At 36.1% G+C, this 20,773-nt stretch overlaps 2 protein-coding genes across 2 annotated transcripts; both read right to left on the minus strand.

Moving 5' to 3' along the window:
• Positions 1-2,770: 2,770 nt before the first annotated feature.
• LOC129894173 (elongation factor Tu, chloroplastic) lies at positions 2,771-4,643 on the minus strand. Its single transcript, XM_055969730.1, has one exon. It carries the CDS (start codon positions 4,483-4,485, stop codon positions 3,052-3,054), a length of 1,434 nt encoding a protein of 477 aa, XP_055825705.1. The 5' UTR covers positions 4,486-4,643; the 3' UTR covers positions 2,771-3,051.
• Positions 4,644-5,219: 576 nt separating this feature from the next.
• Positions 5,220-13,239, minus strand: LOC129894172 (probable serine/threonine-protein kinase WNK3). Its single transcript, XM_055969729.1, has 9 exons — positions 12,816-13,239; positions 12,605-12,642; positions 12,284-12,511; positions 11,965-12,188; positions 11,701-11,858; positions 7,121-7,304; positions 6,912-7,049; positions 5,922-6,834; positions 5,220-5,789 (listed from the first exon to the last, which is right to left on the minus strand). Exons 1-9 carry the CDS (start codon positions 12,906-12,908, stop codon positions 5,615-5,617), a joined length of 2,151 nt encoding a protein of 716 aa, XP_055825704.1. The 5' UTR covers positions 12,909-13,239; the 3' UTR covers positions 5,220-5,614.
• Between the last annotated feature and the right edge of the window lie 7,534 nt (positions 13,240-20,773).

Below are 20,773 nucleotides of genomic sequence, written 5' to 3' on the forward strand. Positions count from 1 at the left end.
TTTTCCTTTCCCATAATGTTTGTTCTATAAATTCTTTATTGACTGCTTAACAGAAGTTGATAAACGAGATTTAACATATACTCATTGATTAATCTAACATTTCTTCAATACGTACGGATTATTAATTCCTATATCTAAATGCAAATTGAACAATTTTTAAAACAAATCTGTCTGTGTGAAGGGGCTGTGTGTTGTAATCGGAAAGTGAAGTTCTTGATGGACAAACAGTATCGGAATTAGTCATTTCAATTTAAAGCTAGTTTATGTCAAGGATTTTCTCCCTTGCAACTCAGAAATCACCATGATAATTTTAGAAGGCCAAATTATCTTCAACTCTATTCTCCTTGAAACAAATTTCTCCCTGAACGTAGTCATCGATATGTATAGGAAAATGTATATAAGCACATTTGTTTAAAGCTGTGTAGCTAAATGATAATACCACTAAGCAGAGAGACTAAGCATGATCATCACTTCATCATTTTTCCAATTCTTGAAGGTGCTTAAATTTCACATATCATTAAAATTCGAGGTAGTTTTTTCTTTTTTTCTTTTCCCTTGCAAATGAGGTATTACTCTCAATAGATTCATAGCTAAGGAACGAGCATGTTGGTCTAGATTAGCTTACAAGCTCCTTGACTAATTAACCCTAACACAATCACCAGATAAGAAAATTTCTTTCAGTTTTGATTAACTCATTAACACAGGTATATTCTAATCATATCTAATAAAGCTTCTCCAGAGAATTAATATCTTCTAACGATGAGAGTCAACTACGTTTTTTGGGAACAGCACCTACCAAGCTACCCCACTAATTGCTGGCAGTACATATGTTGTCAAGCATAACTCAAAGTAAATGGTTACCAGGAGACCGAGGTTTACAGTAAAAGATACATGTAAATGTAATGATACCCAAATCCAGCTTGGTTTAACTGAATTTCGAAATAATTGGTGAAGAGAGAAACCATTGAATCACTAATTCACAAAAGATCATATCCTGCGGTAGAACAAAAACTAAGAGAACTCCAACAGCTTACACACATCACTATGATCATCAACAAGTAACTAGATGTATCAATCAATCAAGTCAAACACACCTCAATCCCAAACTAGTTTCCACACACTTCTAAGTCTAGTAAAAACAAACACAAACCAGAATATTCAGCACAAAAAATAACCCCGTCACCATGGATGCCTCAATGGCAAGTAAACTGACAAGTACAAACACTGGACAAGGATGGTCCATAGAAATATAACTGGCTTTTGTCCTTTGCAATATTTATGCATACTCTATTCTCGTTATTTTACATCTTTTTTCAAGCCTAGATTTTCCAGCATCACTCACCAAAATTCGGTACCATCCCATATTAATTAGCTCTTTGAAAAACCAATGTTTACAACAGTGAAAAATATTGAGATCAATGGTATTGATAGCCCACATGCACTTGGCCGACATCATTTTCTGGCTGAATACATACATAATGCTCCTTGCGTCCTTTCTTTCATCTTTCCTTGCCCAAATGGTACAATTGCTATGAAAAATGAATACCATTCTAAGGAAATGAAGAATGACGACGAAAATGCAGATCCGTGAAACTTATCTAAGCAAGTTAGTTGTAACATTTCACGCGCAAAGACAAAGGTCTTGAAAGTAATCCTATCCCTCTATTTCGTAGTTCAGCAATAATAATTATGCTTGAGATGGCAAAAAGAAACTGATCGCACCTTTAGTGATAATAGTTGTGCTTGGATTATAAACCCCAATTTCAATCAACAAGAGTACAAGCATAATAACTACCCAAATAACCCTTGCAATAATGGCATAACTCGGGTGACATACAGGTGGTGTAGCAGGGAAACGGAAGAAAAATGTGGAGTTAACAAGATTAGCCATCATGAATGACATCAAACAAAAACTATTTGAGAAATGTTGCTCTATCATTTGTGAGTCGTGAAAACGGAGTTGTGCATGTTTGATTCAAAACAAAAGGACTGCAAAGCTGCAGTTGATAGGGGCCCATAGGAAAAGGCTCTATTCAACAGTTTGACTTACACCACTTATAACAGTAAATATCAAACTTTATATAGCAAAATTACATGCTATGACGTCCATTTTCACCAGATCAGATCATACAAACAATCAACTCAACATTAGAGGTTGAAACCAAGATCCATTATTTGTCCAGAAAACATAGCCAAAACTGTCAAATCCAGAGGCATCAAACACATAGTAATTCATTAGCTCAGCCTAGTATAACATGCATGCTAGTTATAATAGCCAGCGAGAACATCTTTGAAGCACAATTACAGCGACACGCGTGAAAAATGACTGCCAGTGCAAGCATCTTTTGAGCATTATTACAGGAACAAGCACAAAGGATGACACAACAGACCATCTCATTCTGAGGTTAATAAGCAATAGGTAAATGACAATTTTTTGTAGGGTAATTTCTAAGTAGCTCATTCAAATACAAAAGACCAAGGACTGACAAGTTCCGACAAAGAACCAACAGACCATTCTCAGATAGCTCTACTCAGGGATTATAAGCCACAATTGACAATAACAATTAAGCATCAGTAAACAAGTTCTAATGAGGTTCTACTACATACTACTTACACGGGAATCTCACGTACATCAATTCTAGTTTCTAAACAACATATGTTGTTAATATTAAAATATCTCAGTTTTCTATTTTTGGGTATTCCCTAACAGCACCGATTTGTCAAAACAAATATAAAATGCACCTTACTTCATTGGCATGTTAAAGTCAAGTTTCAATCAGAAGTATGATTTTTTCCTGAGGGAAACTAAAGGTACACAAGATACAATTGTTCTCCTTCCTTTCAAACAAACAAACAAGCAAAAATTGAAGCAGGAAACTGAAGCAAACTCGAAAAGGTGCATTAGCATTGACTTATAACAAGAGTTCTCCAACTAACCTAAGATCTAAAAGAAAAGAAGTAACCAAAACGTTGCATATATGACAAGGGATTAAAAATATTGCATGACAAGGGCCGGACCATTTTGAAGGGAGATGCGCAGTTGCTCATTGATCACTCTAGAATTTTCTGAATGACCCCAGCTCCAACAGTCTTTCCTCCTTCCCTGATGGCAAATCTCATCCCTTGCTCACAAGCCACAGGCATAATGAGCTCAACCACCAAGTTCACACGATCACCAGGCATGACCATCTTAGATTCATCTCCTTTGTCAGTGGTAATGGAAGTAACCTTCCCAGTCACATCAGTGGTCCTCATGTAAAACTGAGGCCTGTACCCCGAAAAGAATGGGGAATGCCTGCCACCCTCCTCCTTTTTCAGGACATACACAAGAGCTTCAAACTTGGTGTGAGGAGTGATTGTTCCGGGTTTTGCCAACACCATTCCTCTCTGAATATCAATCTTCTGAATACCTCTCAACAATAATCCCACATTATCTCCAGCCATTGCTTCATCCAAAATCTTCTGAAACATCTCAACCCCAGTCACGGTAGTAGACCTAGTGTCCCTTAATCCTACAATATCAACGGTCTCTCCAATCCTAACAGTTCCTCTCTCTACCCTCCCTGTCGCCACCGTACCTCTACCAGTGATTGAGAACACATCTTCAATAGCCATCAAAAAAGGCAATTCAGTTTGTCTTTGTGGAATAGGAATATAACTATCAACATTGTCCATTAACTCAAAAATCTTATCAACCCATTGATTTTCACCTCTCTTAATACTAGGATTTGCCATTAAAGCCTCTAAAGCCAAAAGAGCAGAACCAGAAACGATAGGAATATCATCACCAGGGAACTCATAACTGGACAAAAGCTCTCTTACCTCCAACTCAACAAGCTCAAGAAGCTCTTCATCATCAACCTGATCTTGTTTGTTCAAAAACACCACCATGTTAGGGACACCCACTTGTTTAGCAAGCAAGATATGCTCTTTGGTCTGTGGCATTGGACCATCAGCACCGGAAACAACAAGTATCGCTCCATCCATCTGGGCAGCACCAGTAATCATATTCTTGACATAATCAGCGTGACCAGGGCAGTCCACGTGGGCATAGTGTCGGTTCTCAGTCTCATACTCAACAGTAGCCGTATTAATAGTAATCCCACGAGCACGCTCTTCTGGGGCGGCATCAATTTCATCATACTTCTTGGGAGCGGAATTACCCAAAGAGGCAAGAGCCATGGTTAAAGCAGCAGTAAGGGTAGTCTTTCCATGGTCAACATGGCCAATAGTACCAATGTTGACATGGGGTTTTTTCCTCTCGAATTTTCCACGGGCAGCACGGACAGTGAACCGGCGTTGGTGGTGGGTGGTGGGAGAAGCGGCGGCGGGTGAGTGGAGGAAAAGGGTAGAAAAGTTGGGGGTAAAGGAAGAGGATAGGATAAGCTTGGGTGGTTTAGTAGCGGAAGGAAGAAGGGGATTGGAAGGGTATAAGAGCTTAGTAGAAGAAGTGCCAGTGGCAGACGCTGCTGAAATTGAAGCCATGGCTGACGAGAGAAATTGAAGTTTTATTATCAAAGAGAAGGATAAGAGTGAGAATTGGGATTTGAAAGAAATTGGGGATAACACTCGGCAGGGAAAAAAATAGGGCCTCTCATATACTACTCATTTTGAAGGGGAATTTTTCTCTATCCATGTCTACCTATTGGATAACACACATCTTTGCCATTAAAATGAATATATAATATTGTAACTTTTATTTGCAATATTATATATTTCATTATTTTTATATATAATCGTTTACTATTAAATAAATAAATTTAAACTAGTAACTCGAAAATATATTTGGTAGTACTTCCAAACAAATGAAATTTCGCCTTAAATAAACACGATGATTATGATCCATTTGGTTTTCATTGACCACAATAAATTTGGTGTAGATGCTATTTGCAATTTTCATGATCGAACGATTAGGCAATATAATACAAAAATAACACAAGTTTTTGGTGATTTTTGAACCAGTAGTCTTGGAGGTCAGGCCATTTCTGTGGCTAAAACACGAGAAAATGATTGAAAGTGATTCACTCATTAGAGTCTCTCTTCATGCCACGTTTCTACTTCAGGTACTCTAGTTTGACACTTTACAATATTGGTGTACAAATCTTGGACAAAACTACCGTTAGTTTTATGGTAATTTGATCACCCGTTTCTTTATAAATTTGTCCTTTTCTTTCTTTTTTACAGCAAAATATCTTTAAACCTGTGTCTATTGTCATTGATTCAAGGACGAAAAACAAATTACTTTCATTCAAAAGATTATCCTGTAAAAATAAAAGGTGAATAGCAAGCAATGAATGTAGTTCTTTACTGGTCTATAGAACATGGTTGATAAAATTAAAGGACAGGCGTGATTTCAAACCAATTGATCTTTGCTAATTACAACTGTAAATATATACAAATATACACTTCACCAAAATGTAAGAACCTATTGTGGCTGCAGCTCGTGGCATCTCATACATGAATATGAGATTTTAAATCCGTTTCAGCTGGTCAACAACATCTTCCGAAGGACTAAGGGATCTACTCCTCGTCTATGTCATGGCAACATAAATTTGAATATGTAGTCCAACAATAAACTCACCTAAGGCTAATTGAAGCACCGTTCACTGACAGATCACTCTCCCGCTTCCTCTTTCAAAATCGCGGCAATTCCCAATCCTGAACTGATGTTTCCCTTGACAGAGCTAAAACAGAGTCTAAAACTAGGTCCATTCAAAGTACTTCCAGCTACTGAATTTTGCATGTAACCATTCCCAGCAACTTTAAAGTTTTTCAGCATTCTGGAATATCTTGAAACCTTTAAGGATAAGTAACATGATTGGTAGTAACAGTCAATCAAAAGTAACATGATTGGCACAATCAAAGAACAACCTTAGTTCTATCCACAGTTTAATAGCAAATAATAAGACAGCAACACTTACATTTTCAAAGAGGAGCTTGGGCCTTCAGAGTTTGTAATGGAGGAGCCTCTTTCGTTTCGTAGACTATTGGAAGATATTTTGTGACCACACATAGCAAGCACTCCACTGCGTATCTCAGGAGGAAGTTTGCTTATAACATCTGAGATAGCCAAGTCATGTTTCTTTCTGAGCGCATCAATCTCCTTACGCTGCTCATCTACCAGCATCTCAAGTTTCTCCACAATATCTCCAATGTCATCTGAACATTTGTTGCTGCTATGATTTTTTCTTTCCCCTGATGAAGGATGCTCATTCTCGGAAGTTAAATCAGTAGATTGCTTATTATCACTTGAGTTTGAATCTGGAATCACACCTGCCTCTTCGTCAATATCGTTTTCAGTTTCACTCTCTTCATGCTCAAAGGCAACATCACCTGAGCTGCTTCCCTCTTTCTGGCTGACAGGTGACTGTTCGTTCTCTTCAGTCCAGCTACTTTCAGGAATTGGTGAATCTGCCTGTGACAGGTTTGAAGGCCCCAGTCTGAGTGGAGAGCTTGCACTACTGGTTGTTTTTGGTGAATCAGACCAGTACTTACGACCTGAAGGAAGTCTTTCCAATACAAGACCACCAGAAAGAGTGGAGTTCATTGTTGAAGGGGAAATATCATCACAAGCTCCAGAGGTACTGCTCTCAGAAGGAGCAACTTCACGAGCTTCACTGCTCTCAGAAGGAGCAACTTCATCAGTGATGTGACTGCTAGAACATTGTTTTGGTGCCCAATCTGGGATATATGACCGGATTTCTGAATCAATCATATCAGCAATAGCAGAGACGTCTTGATCTGTCAGGTCCAACTCTTCAACCATTTCACTAGCAACAGCATTTGCTGTATCAACTTCAATATCAAAGGGGAAGTGAATATTCCTAATATGACCTGAGATACAGGGAAAATGTCAAGCTATTGAAGTGAATCATCTTAGTTTGGTGGATAAATAACGAACACGGCATAACCTGTTGAGTCAGTTATTCGCAATTTGAGAAAAATTGTGTTTAGATCCTTTCTTTGGCCCTGTACTGTGAAATCTCTGCTTCCTTCAGGCACAGGGTCCTGGGGACTTCTTCCACTGTCAGATGCGTCATCACTCTTATCTGCAAGATCCTAGAAGTGTCAACATCATTCTCCAGACATATCTATGTACCGCTGAAATCATGTGGGTTACCTGCATGTATGGGGTGGGAACTCAAGGATCTAGATATGCTTCCAGAATCATCATCTGACCGGAGAAAGGGGTCCATCAATAGTTCCTTCGCAGACAGCCGCTCAGAAACTTTTGCAATACATTTTTCTATGAATGCTTTAACTACAGGATCCTTTACTTTTGCCAATGATGCAGGCCTAATTCCCTTCAAGGATGGTAAGTATATAATCTTAGCATTGAAAATAGAAAAACTGATCCAAGAAATCAAGTGTCAACAAAACCAACTCTAAGCAACATATATATCCTTCGATCAATCCATGAATATCAATTCAGAATGAAATCATCAATGTGGGAACCCTATCAATAGAATCCCAAAAAGTAAAATAAAGAATCAAAAGTGGACAAAACCAACTCTAAGCAACATATATATCCTTCGATCAATCCATGAATATCAAAATTACAGTCATAGAAGAATCAATGCTATTAACTAACATTCAGAATGAAATCATCAATGTGGGAACCCTATCAATAGAATCCCAAAAAGTAAAATAAAGAATCAAAAAGTGGACTATTTGCCTTTTGTATATTTTAGCTGCCAAACAACGAAAACTGATGAGTAAGGTTCCTGGCTTTTCTTTGAGTCATAATCACATATAATAAAATGAATTACTTCCCTCTATCCCTTTATTTTAAGTGGTAATTTTTTTTAAAGTAGCTTGAAATTTTGTGTTTCTGAGAGAAAGTAAGCCCACAATCAGTGATAAGCTTGAGATTCTATAAGGAGGTCGCTTATCCCCTTGAAGTAATAAATTATCAAAATGCTATGAAGGTAAGGAAACAATATTTTCCTCAAGGAAAGTGGACAGTGTTTTGAGTTGAAAGTGAGGGCCAGATGGAAGGTGTAGGGTAACCTGAGCTAAGTACTGAAAGTGCCTGATCATCACAAGGAAAAAGAAAAAATAGGCATTCCCAAAAGCTCAAGCGTTCTTTATAAATGTTCTTTTGGCTTTTCTGTACCACCCTTATGGTTATGCCCACACCTCTCGCTCTATCATTTGACTTGTTCAAGGCATAATATATAAACGTGTTCTTTAAATTGGCCTCAACTGACATCTATGCCCTCTAACTTTGGGTGTGCACAAGTAGGCACTTAAACTTTTATAAAATTGAACAAACAGACTGGTAATTTTGTGTCCCGCGTGGCGTCCTACGTGTATTATGCCACATAGGACGTGTGTGTCTACTTGTTCACTTTTACACAAGTTTAAGTGTCTACTTGTGCACACCCAAAGTTGGAGGGCATAGATGCCAGCTGAATCCAAGTTAAAGGGCATATTTATGTATTATGCCATCTCTAATTACTTATGGGCTGAAGGCTTTTGGTTCAAAGGCGAAAAAACACTAGGTATTTCTTCCCATTCCGCCTAAACCTTGATGGGCAGAGTTTTGCGATATCTGTGCTTGTGGGAGATAACAAGTACCCAATGGAATAGTCGAGGTCGCTGCAAGCTGGCCCGGACACCATCGTTATAAAAATGGGGAAAAAAAGATACTGCTTTGGGTTCCAACTATGTTTAGCACATTCAAGGTCCCCCATTTTGTCTGACTCATGATTATACATATCTAAATCATTTCTAATTTATTACACGTCTACATACGTAAAAACACATTTTCTGGATAAACAAACTAAATGGTACGATACAATAACACAACACATTTTCTGGATAAACAAACTAAATGGTACGATACAACAACAACAACATACCCGGTGAAATCCCACAAGTGGGGTATGGGGAGGGTAGAGTGTACGCAGGCCTTACCCTCGACTCAAAGTGCAACAGTTTCAGGTTTAAAGAAGAAGAAAACAGTGACAAAAACATAAAAACTAATAGAAGAAGCAGTGCAGTACCCGCAACAAACTAAATGGTACGATGTATTTATTAAAACAATCAGAGAAGTCTTGACCGAGTCCACATACAGGTCAAATTTAACACAGCAGGGTACATCATTCAAGCAATTATAATTGAATTACATACATAATTACTGGATATTTTATCTCTTTATTAAAGAGACTAGAAGATATTCTACCAAAGAGAGAATTTGATCTCAAATGGGCTTGGGTCTAAATGAAACAGTTGATGACAGCAAGATAAGGAATTTATTTATTTTTCAATGGTAAATAATCAATTTGCCACTACGATAGAAATTCCCAAGGGAGAGCGGTTTCTTTTGGGGGAAAATTGACAATGGTAGACTTCTCTAGAAAGTTAAAATTCCTTGAGAATTCCCTACTGGGATTGGTATTATCACAAAAAATATGACAATTATCTTCAAGTAGTCCAATGACAACTCTTTCAGGTAGTTTTCTAGGACGGATAAAATATTGTCTTACACATATTAGCTATTAGAAATGGAAGTCATAATTCCAGTATGCCTGCAGATTCATAAAGCTTCAACAGAGTGCCATTCATTTCATCGGAATAAGTATGACGTGTTGTCCATAATAAACTGCAAATGCGACATTTGCGAATTCCTACATTGCCTATTGCATTTGAATAAGCAATATTAGGACCAGAGATAAATCAAAAAGACGAATGATCCGATTTGAAGGCCAAAGTCGATCAAACAAACCATTTTTTACTACATTAGGATTCAAAGCAATGTGGCATGTGGAACTTTCAAACTTTGGATCCGCCTCTGGTTACCATCCTTCCAACGATTAAAAACAAAGTAAATAAATTAATAGAAAACGCGAAGACCGAAAGAACAGTGAGTAACACCCACCCACTCACCCATCAGGCCATCAGCACCCCCACAGCGTGGGAGAAGGCCAAACTGTCTTTGACGGCAAACTGAGATTAAAGTAGATAATGACGAATCCTGAAGGACAAATCTCAAGTGAATGCAACTTACAAAAACAAATTAAAAAGATATTTCCAACTAAGCGGGTCGGATGATATCACTTGGTATAATGTACATCAGCCCTTGAACCTGGACATCACCAAGATTCAAGGTTTAGGTGTCTCAAGCGAGCTGTTAACACAGAAGAAGCAAATATCAGATGCCTTGGTGTAGAGTAATTAAGGTCAGGGTGGATTGAGTATCTCCGTGAATTCCTATATTATATTTTTACTTCCTTTCACCTGCTTTTTTAATCTCTTTCAGTTCTCTCTATTTTTCCTCTGAGTTATCTTTTCCTCGACTTCCATAGAAATATTCCTTTATCTTTTTTTGAATCAGATTTCTTTTTAGTTTTCTCTTTCCCTTTTTTCCAAGCCTTTACTCTGCCAATGTATCCGCTTATGATGGCTGTCTCGTATCAAAGGTTTAGACTGATGTCTTCTTCTCCTCATAGACATTACCTCAACCACCAACCTTTATTTTTCTCTTCTTCAGCCTCGTCTCAACTACCATGTAAACTGAGGCAGCAGTGCCTTTGTCACCACCACCACCACCACCATGGCGAGGTATCTAACACTACCATCGATGCATTATCCGGATGCCTTGGGTAATGTTCCCCATGTCCCAAGGTCAAGGTTAAGCGATTGAATCTCTACGAGAATTCCTGTATTATTTTCTGTCTTCTCTTTTCTCTATTTCTTCTTTCTTCTCAATTAGTTCTCTTTATATTTTCCTTTTAGATTTATTTTCCAAGATTTCCTTGCAATTTTCTTTTAAATGATGGTGATATTTTTCTCTATCCCATTTTCCAGTTATTTTAATTGGCCAACATCAATTTTTTAGGCTCTCTTGAATCAAAGTCTTAGTCTGTTATCCTCTCCCCCTGCCTAGATGCCTCAGCCACGGGTCTTTGGGTGCTGTCTTCTCAGTCTAGACTTAGCAACCATGTAAGTGAGGCTTCAAGGCCTTGTCACCTCCACCACCATAGCGAGGCATCTAGCACTGCCATCCATCTCTTTCTCAAGGTTCATGTTTACGTAATCGATTGGACCTTCCTCCATTTTGATTTCTGTACCTCACATGAAACCTAAAATTTGTGCAATTTGAAGCAATATCATTTTCACTTCTTCTATATCACGAGAAATTATCCACTTATATTTACCATATCTTGTGTTAAGTTTAAGATCTGTGAATTTATCAGAGAATATAACACAATGGAATTATAGATCCATACAGGCAATATCAACTAGTTGAAATTAAATCAAAATTATTGTTGTTACACTACACTAGGTCTGGGTAGGGATAAGTGCAAGATTTAGAGAACCTCCAATTTTAGAAACTTCTTAAAGTTCCTTAAGAAATGTTGGTTACAGTGTTGGAATGAAATGGATCAGAATATAGTAGAATATAAAGAGGATTCATATTGGTGATTCCAATTAGTTTAGAATTGACCAAATTTCCTGTACTATCAAACAAATTAAAGTAAAACAAAAGGAGGAGAATCAAATTGAACCTAACTGATGTATGCTTAGGCACCTATGGTTTTTCATCCCCAGCAGTTTAAGAACCAAAATGCTGGAAACCGGACAGCCATTTATGCAGTTTATGTTCCTACTATATGAAGCATGTAGTAGTAAAGTTTGAGGGGCACAAGGAAACAGAGAACACAATAGATGCGCAAGAAAGACATGAATTCTTACTGCTGTCACTTTCTTATATATCTGGGCAGCATTTGCACACTCAACGTATGGATACTCAAAAGTCACCAGCTCCAGCAAGCACATGCCAAAAGCATAGATATCTACTAGCTCATTATATTCCTCCTCATAAAGCTCTGGTGCCATGAATTCTGGCGTACCTGAGATTAAATATAGAATTGCACTGGTAAAAGGACCATCTGAATGGCACTAACAATAACAGTGTTGGATAGATGCAAAAGTTAGCAAAGTAGACTAAGACCTCACCAATGACACTATGAGCTGAACGAGCCTTACGAAGAATAGCTGCGAGTCCCAAGTCACCAATTTTCACCTCCCCTTGGTTACCATTGACGAAAAGATTATCACACTTAAGATCTCGATGAATAACTGGAGGATCATGACCATGTAGATATGACAGTCCCTCCAATATCTGCCGAGACCAATTCTTGAGTGCTCGCAAATCAACCTTCTTATGTTTTTTGCGGTATCTGCATAATCGTAAACAGTGAGCAGCTCATTATATGACCTTACCTGGGGAGGAGGCGTTGAGCAAATGACAGAAGAAAACACAAATATTACATACTGTCTTAAATTCCCAGAAGTGAATATTTCAGTAATGATGTTGATATTCTCAGTCTTTGTGTCAACCCAAGAGTTGTAAAATTTGATGATATTCTTGTGTTTGAGGGTTTTAAGCAAATGAACTTCAGAATAAAGACGTTCCAAGTCCACAGCATTTCTCAAGAGATCAGCAACTTTAACCTGGTTCCAAGCTACTTCTATTCCCTCCAACTCATCAAACGCTCGATATCTATTTCCCGATAGTAAGTCAAAGAATTGACAATATCGCACTTACACAACAAACATTATAGGAAAAGAAAGTAAAATGTTTGATAAAGGATACACTTTTTTAAAAGCTCCTTTCCCCAAAACCTCTTTGTACTGCATAAAACAAGAGAAACAACTCCATAACGCAAATGCAGAGAAACCACAGTAGAAGAAAAAAAGTTTACCAGTAAATGCAACAATATTATCACCAAATCAGTAAAAAGCAGTGAATGAGGGAAGCAGATAAATATCCAAATTTTATCTGAAATAAAATAGTGAGAACTGACCCGTCCGTAGCGACCAGTAGGATCGAGCTCCACGAACTCGGGCTCAGATTCAGAATCGTCCGGTTCCTGCTCAGACGCCAAATCCTGGTGCATTCTCTTCGTTCAAAGAATCGAAATGACTCAAAATTCAGAACCCTAGTTCTTCGATTGATTCAAATCAGTCAAAAAAAATCTCCCAAAATTCAGCAACAATTTTGATAACTCTGACAATATTGAGAACTTTACGTAGGTTTTGGTGAGTGATGAAACGTGTAAAGGAAAAAGAAGTGTTGGGTGAGAAAAGAAGGAAAAAGGTGGTTGTGATTTCTGATTCTGAAACGTATAACGGAGGGAATTCCCTAACTGAATGTGCCGACGGACTCTTCGATTTTCTTTTTTACTTTTTATCAATTTTGTATTCAGATTTACTATTTGTCAACTCTGGAAGCTTACGAAAAAAAATAAAACTCTGGATACTTACGGAAAGTCAATAGACTTGGATTCCTCTCATTTGTTTTTGTTTTTTTTTTATATTTTTTTGTTTTTTCTGACAATTTTCGTTAATTATATTAGAGTTTGATTAAATTTAAATTCACGTCGAAAAATTTCATATTAAAGAAGTAAAGTATTTTCTAACAAAAATGACTTTATACTAAAAGGATCTTGAATAAAAAACGTCTAATTAAAGAGTAAGAAATACTTAACGCTCCCGCCATTCTTGTAAGTTGCTTTTTTGAATTTTAAAGTAGCACACTTGTGGAGCGTCTAAGGAGACATTTGGCAAATACAGCCAACTAATTGCTCATTTTCTCCCTGGCTAAGTGCCAAACTACTATTCCCTCGTGGTATGATTGAAATTTCAAAATCTAAACTTAATTTTAATTGTGAATTTTTATAAATTTAATTTTAAAAAAATAAATTTATACATTTAAAAACTATATAAAAAATATTATAAATTTTAATAATTAATAATTTAAAGTAACAAAAAGACATACAAACAAATTCGATAAAAAAAATATTTGATTGACTTTCGAATGTGGAAAGAAGATTTGTTGATCTTCAAATAGAACTTTGAGAAAAAAGGAAAAAAATAGGATCAATCTGATGCACAAAACATCTTGTGTTAGTAGGTCGGAGATACCAATGTATACTTATTCCAATTGCGTGGGCAGATGTTTAACTTGTATTTTGTTCTTTTTAACATTAGATACTAGTAATGGTTATTTGGTTAAGTTCGACAAATTCAACTTGTGAAGAGCACCAATTATATTATGAGCCGTGAGAACTTTGAAAAGGGATATAGTCAACTTATAAACTAATAATGAAATTTTCCACGAACATACATGCACTACAAAAAGATTTAATAAGAGCATAATTTAGACATGAAAGCAATATATATTTGTTTTTTATTGGAGAATGATAGAGATTTCATTAAATTTAAGTTGGCCTAGGCCAGCAAATTCCATTTATTTTAGGCAAGGGTATAATCATCTCTACAAATATGATATTGTACATAGCTAGCAAAAATATTAGGGGTTATCAAACCCACCAAAATAATCAATCATTCCATCTAATCTAGCACTTTTTTTCCTTCTTGTCAACACATTATTGAGCTAATTAAATAAGAAAAAAATCATAAAATTACATGTCTGCATCCTTCAAATAGGTTGGTATTTAATTTTTATCATTTAGCAATTGAACTTATGCAAAGTGAGGCATAAGTTCCTTAGAAACTGAAGTCATGACCGAGCATAATTTGTGTGATAATATGATAAGAAAATATAAATTTATGTCATTATTATGAGAGACATAAATCAGCACAAAATAGGGGTAAAAGTGCAAATGACATATAAAATTATTTAATATTTTTTTATATTAATTTTCATACATAGGTCAATTGATCAAATCATATAACAATATTATGTTTTTTTATTATAACAAATTATTTGATTAATAATGTACTCTAGTACTGGTCTAGTTTTCTTTTCTTTATAAAAATTATATAAAGTAAACTCAAAATTACGGGGGATAAACTTATACAAACTTTATATCAAACCAATGAAATAACTAATGCAGGTTGTGATGAGTAATTAATGTAAGAAAACAATGCTAGGCCAAAGTATATAGTAAGTTAATTAGAATATAGGAAAAGCAGGGAACATTGACATCATGTGCTAACCAAAATGATTGGGGTTGTATATTAACGTTTTCTACACTGGATTTTCAGTGCTCCATTCCCAATTGTTTCATTTACAAGTATCTGTTTTTTTTTTTTATTTCTTTAAAAAAGAATTTTGTGTACTCATGATGAGATAAATGCTCACAACTAATAAGAGCTGTTACCACATGGCGTTTCTCATAAAGAAATTAATTCACCGACACTGTGAATTAACAAGTTATATATGTGATGAAAGTGTTGTTACTATCGTCGAGAAATGTGATTGAATAAGAGGTCTCGAGTTCGAGCATTGAAACGGAGAAATTTCTAGTAGAGTGATTGAGCTTCCTTTTAAATAGTCTTTAAATGATGTGAATCTGAATTAGTCGGATCAGTGAATTTTGAATACCAAATAGTTTAATTTGACCAAGAAAAAGGCCATTATTGCTTTTAAAAATGATCAATAGACTAGTTTTTTTGTCCTTGTCTTTCTCCTTTTCAATTTGTTGAAGGTCTTCATAGCCTTTCACGTAATTCAGGTGGTAGTTTGCGTGGGGTAAATAGCATTTTGGTGAAAGAAAAAGGCAAATAAAAGAGATTAGAATATGATTTTATGGGAATGAAATGGATGTCATTATCATATAATGGAATAATTCGCCGCACAAAGTCATATATCCTTGGGAAGAAAATTAGGTAGGCCATTTTCTTGTAGGCTGTTATTAGGAGGAACTTGTTCCAAAGTTCGAACATGTATTACGCAACACTACATGTGGCTGTTTGGTTTTCAATCTCCTGATAATGACCGCAACAATTCATTATTTAATTAACATTTCATTTCATGTCTAAGGTTTGATATCTAGAGCGTGGGCAATTTGATGATTCTGACTCTAATACTATATAAAGAAATGAATCTAGGACCTAACTCAATCTCAAAAACTAGCAGAAGCAATGTCGAATCTAGGACTTCTAGAACATGGGCGCACCACTATTAAAAAGAAAGGAAAGAAATGTATTTAGTATCATGGGTGCACCACTAAAGGCTTTAAGAGAACGATTATCAAAACTACTAATTATCAATGAGACTTTTAATATGGAATATTAGATTAGTAAACACTCAAAAGGCGTTTACTAGGCTTATTAATCTTCATAAAAGAAACCAATTTTACTTTGTGGGTTTTTCAGAACCGTTTGAGGAGAAGCAAGAACTAGAGGTTTTCAGAAGAAAGTTAGGGATGAAACATGCAGTGGCAAATGTGAATGGCAAAATTTGGGCATTCATTGATGAAGAACTGGAAAGCTCTATAGAAAGAGATGAAGAGCCGATACTAACACTCAAACTTCAGAACCAAGAGTTGGGCACAGAAGTGGTGGTATCAATTGTGTATGCTAAATGTACGCAAGGTGAAAGACAAAGGCTATGGAAATCCATGGAGGAGTTGGCAGATAGTATCAATGCCCCTTGGCTGATAGGGAGAGATTTCAATGTAATAAGCAATGAAGAGGAGAAGCTAGGAGGTCTACCAGTATTCGGAAGGGAATTCAGGGACTTCAATCATTGTATTAACGTGTGTAATTCGGAGGATAAGGGTTTTAAAGGAGGTAAATACACTTGATGGAATGGTAGAACAGATGCAGAGTGCATTTTTAAAAGGCTAGATAGGGTGATAGGCAATGACAAATTACAAGATCTTTTTCCAGTACTGGAGGTGGAGCACTTAGTGAGAAGCGAATCTGATCATAAACCTCTTCTAATTACCTTCAAAACCACTAAGAAGATAATAGTAAGACCGTTTAAATTTCTTAATTTCTGGTTAAAAGAAAGTTCTTTTCAGGATATGGTAAAGCAACACTGAAAAGCAGATTTTGACGGGGATCCTTTTATCTTATTCCATCATAAGCTAAAAAGATAAAGAAAGTTTTGCCCAAATGGAGTAAAGATACTTTTGAAAATATATTTCAAGAGATAACCATTTTGGAGGAAGTCATTAAAGTTCAGGAAACTCAATTTGAGATAGACCCATCAGAAGGCAATAGGAAAAAGCTTCACAAAAAGAAAGCGAAGCTAAAAACAACTTTCTAGAGAGGAAGAATTTTGAAAACAGAAAGCAGGGATGGAATGGTTCAAGGACGGGGAGAGAAACACAAAGTTCTTTCGTATAATAGTCAAGGGAAGAAAGAAGAGACTTAGAGTGCACAAAATCCAGAATGATGATGGGGAATGGTTAGAGGATCAAGAAGACATTGCAAAGGCGGCTGAAGAGTTCTACACAAAGCAGTTTACAAAACAAGCAGATAGGGATGAATTTAAAATGTTGAATGAACTACCAGTCATGATTAGTGAGGAAGAAAAAAAGCAGCTTCAGGAAATGCCTTCAGTAGATGAAATCAAAGAGGCAGTCATGAGACTAAATAAAAATAGTGCAGGAGGGTCGGATGGAATGACATGAGCTTTTTATCAGCAAACATGAGACATCACTGGAGAGGAAATTTGCAGTATGGTCAGGGCTTTCTTTGGAGGGGCAGAGCTGCCGAGGTTTATAACCCATATGAATTTAGTGTTCATTCCTAAGAAAGTTAATGTGAATACTTTCTCAAATCTTAGACCTATCTCTTTAAGTAATTTCGTAAATAAAATCTTCCCAAGAATTAATCAAGAACAACTTAAGACAGTGTTACCTAAGATTATTTCTACGGAATAAATAGGATTTGTGCAAGAAAGGAGTATAGTAGAGAATGTGCTATTAGTGCAAGAAATCATTGCTGAAATCAGAAAAAGAGGAAAGCCACCAAATCTAGTTATAAAACTGGATATGATGAAAGCTTATGACAAGGCAGAATGGATATTCATGACTAAGGTATTAAGAAGAATAGGTTTTGGAGAAAGGATTAATTATATAGTGTTCAGACTAATCAGTAACAACTGGTACTCAATTCTACTAAATGGACAACCAAATGGATTCTTTAAATCTTCTAGAGGACTTAAACAGGGTGATCCTCTCTCACCTACCCTGTTTATATTGGCAGCTGAATTTATGCTTAGATTCCTAAATTCTCTTATGGAGAAGAAAGACTTTAAGAGGTTTGGAATGCCAAGAGGTAGTCTAAAAGTGAACCATTTAGCATTTACTGATGATATGATTATAACGTGCAAGGCAGAAGTAAGAATAATGCTGATGATTACAGATACTTTGAAGAGATATGAAGATACTTCTGGACAGAAAATAAACAAGAAAAAGAGTAGTATTTATATGCATTATTCTATAGCAGGAGGAGAAGCAGTGATAGCTGAGGTAGCAACAGGAATTCTAAGAAAGAAATTCCCTTTCACTTACTTGGGATGCCCTATATTCTATAAAAGAAAGCAAAAATCATATTATCAGCAGATTTTACAAAGGATTGATTCAAAAATTCAGGCATGGAAAGGAAAATTACTATCTTATGGAGAAAAAGTTATTCTAATAAAACATGTACTCCAAAGCACTCCCATTCATTACCTGTCAGTCATGAATCCTCCAATGAATGTACTGAATCAAGCTCAAAAAATGATGGCACAATATTTTTTGAGCAGTTGTGTTGGAGGGAAAGGAAGACATTAGACAAAGTGGTTCAATTTATGTTTGCCAGAGAAGGAAGGGGGACTAGAATTCAGACTAATGAAAGATGTATTAATGGCCATATTTTGCAAATTATGGAGAAATTTTCGAACAAAGCCATCACTATGGAGTGAGTATATGAGAAATAAGTACTATAAAAAAGAGCATGCAAATGAAGTGGTGTAGAGAATAGGAAATAGAGGATCATAGGTGTGGAAGAAAATGCCTGGCCAGAGATCTTATTGAGCATCAAATCTTTTAGCTACTAAGAAAAGGATCAACATCGTTGTTGCATGATAACTGGATGGGAATGAGGAACTTGTACACCATTACAGGAGAAGACTATGAATGAGAAGACAATTACAAAAGAGATGATGAATTAGTAAAGAGGGAAAAATGAGACATAGAAGTTTTGAATGATATATTGCTATAGGAGCTAGTAGAGCATATCAGTCATAATATTCAACCTCCTAGACAAATGTTTAAGTCAGATAAGCCAGTATTGATGATGGACAATAAATGAACCTTTTCTATGAAATCAGTTTGGCAGTATATAAGGCGTAAAGAAGGAGAAAATAAAATTTACAAGTGGATCTGGACAAAAGGCTTCCCTTTTAAAGTGGCATTCACAATGTGGAGATTATGGAAATTCAAATTATCTGTAGATGACAGAGTGAGAAGATGGGGACTGGAAGGTTCATCTAGGTGCTGGTGTTGTGAAAGACCTACTCAAGAGACACTTACTCATGTGTTCCTAGAATTTTTTTAGCTGATAGGACTTGATCCTATTTTTGTTCTTTTACAGATTTTAACATTGAAGGACTGCATTTGATGAAAGTGATAATGCTATGGTGGGAGAGAGATGTTAAAAAAATAATGAGACCAAACTATTGAGCTATCCCTAGCTTTATAATATAGGAACTTTGGAGAAGGAGGAATATAATGAAGCATGAGGGAAAGAAGACATCAATTCAGAGAGTCATTCATAATATTACCAGGAATATTTTCATGATGCTACAAATGAGGAAGCCTAATATGAAATGTCCTAGTAATTGGCCAGATATGATTAAAGAATTGAAAGGTTACAGTCCCAAGATGAAGGTAACAAGAGTATTGTGTGATTTACCATCAGTAGGTTGGCTAAAATACAATACAGATGGGGCTTCGAGGGGAAATCCAGGTATAAGCTCCTATGCCTTTTGTTTGAGGAATAAAAGAGGAGATTTATTGTATGCAGAGGGAGCTACTATTGAAAACACCATTAACTCTGTAGCAGAGGCAAAAACGATCCTAGAAGCACGTAAACATAGCAGGCAGGAGCAACACAATAATATAATTATTCAAACAGATTATATGCTATTGTACAAGATTCTAGAAGGAAAATAGTCATATTCCTGAATAATCACAGAGATGGTGATAGAAATCAAAACATGCTTATAGGACAAACAACATACATTCCAGCACATTCTCAGGGAAGAAAATCAACTGGCAGACTACTTGACAAATATTGCAATTAATAAAGGAGGGTGCAACTACAAAGATTTCAGCAGTTTGAAAGTAGCGGAAAGAAAGATCATTAATAGTGATAAACGAAAATGTCTCTATTTGAGAGTAACTCTAGCAAAGGAATAGAGGGGACAGGGAGGTTCAAAGTGTTAGTTGTTTTATTTTTGATTGATTGTTTATTTCTTTCCTTGTCGATTGAGCCATGTAGGGAATGTGCTTTGTCCGAGGTGGTGTAAGGTGGTGTTTTATACTCATTACTTCATCAATAAAATATCAAAATTTAACCGAAAAAAAGGGTGCACCACTAAACAAAAAGAAAAAAAGGAAACAAAATTTATTTAGTGGAATTGATCTCTCAATCCTCTAGGTAAATAATTTAACCTTCAACCAAGTACACCATTTAATCTTCTTATAGTGTCAATTTCAGAAGTTATACACATAAGGTACCTAGTTCTATGAAGAGACCACATATTCAGGTGCCCCAATTTTTGCTTATAAATTCACCTTTGAAAGAAATGATTATTCAAGTCTATATAAGGAGATCACCTATTTCATTAATCACCGACTGTTTCATTCTTCAACAACTACTATATTTCTCTATTTGGGAACTCCTAAAATGCCGTATGTATTTGAAGAAACAAAAGAGGATTGAAATACTCCATAACTAAGAGCAGATAGAGGAAGCACGTTCCTTTACTGAAGTTTTAGCTGTCCTTTTGGTT

The sequence above is a fragment of the Solanum dulcamara genome, chromosome 7 (genome assembly GCF_947179165.1).
Source record: "Solanum dulcamara chromosome 7, daSolDulc1.2, whole genome shotgun sequence".
NCBI classification, from domain to species: domain Eukaryota; kingdom Viridiplantae; phylum Streptophyta; class Magnoliopsida; order Solanales; family Solanaceae; genus Solanum; species Solanum dulcamara.

Coding starts and splice junctions, on each gene's coding strand:
- LOC129894173 (XM_055969730.1), bottom strand. CDS start 4,485: ATGGCTTCAATTTCAGCAGCGTCTGCCACTGGCACTTCTTCTACTAAG.
- LOC129894172 (XM_055969729.1), bottom strand. CDS start 12,908: ATGCACCAGGATTTGGCGTCTGAGCAGGAACCGGACGATTCTGAATCT. Junction 12,512..12,604: donor AAAGGAGCTTTTAAAAAAGT/GTATCCTTTATC, acceptor ATCGGGAAATAG/ATATCGAGCGTTTGATGAGT. Junction 7,050..7,120: donor TTCCCACCCCATACATGCAG/GTAACCCACATG, acceptor AGGATCTTGCAG/ATAAGAGTGATGACGCATCT.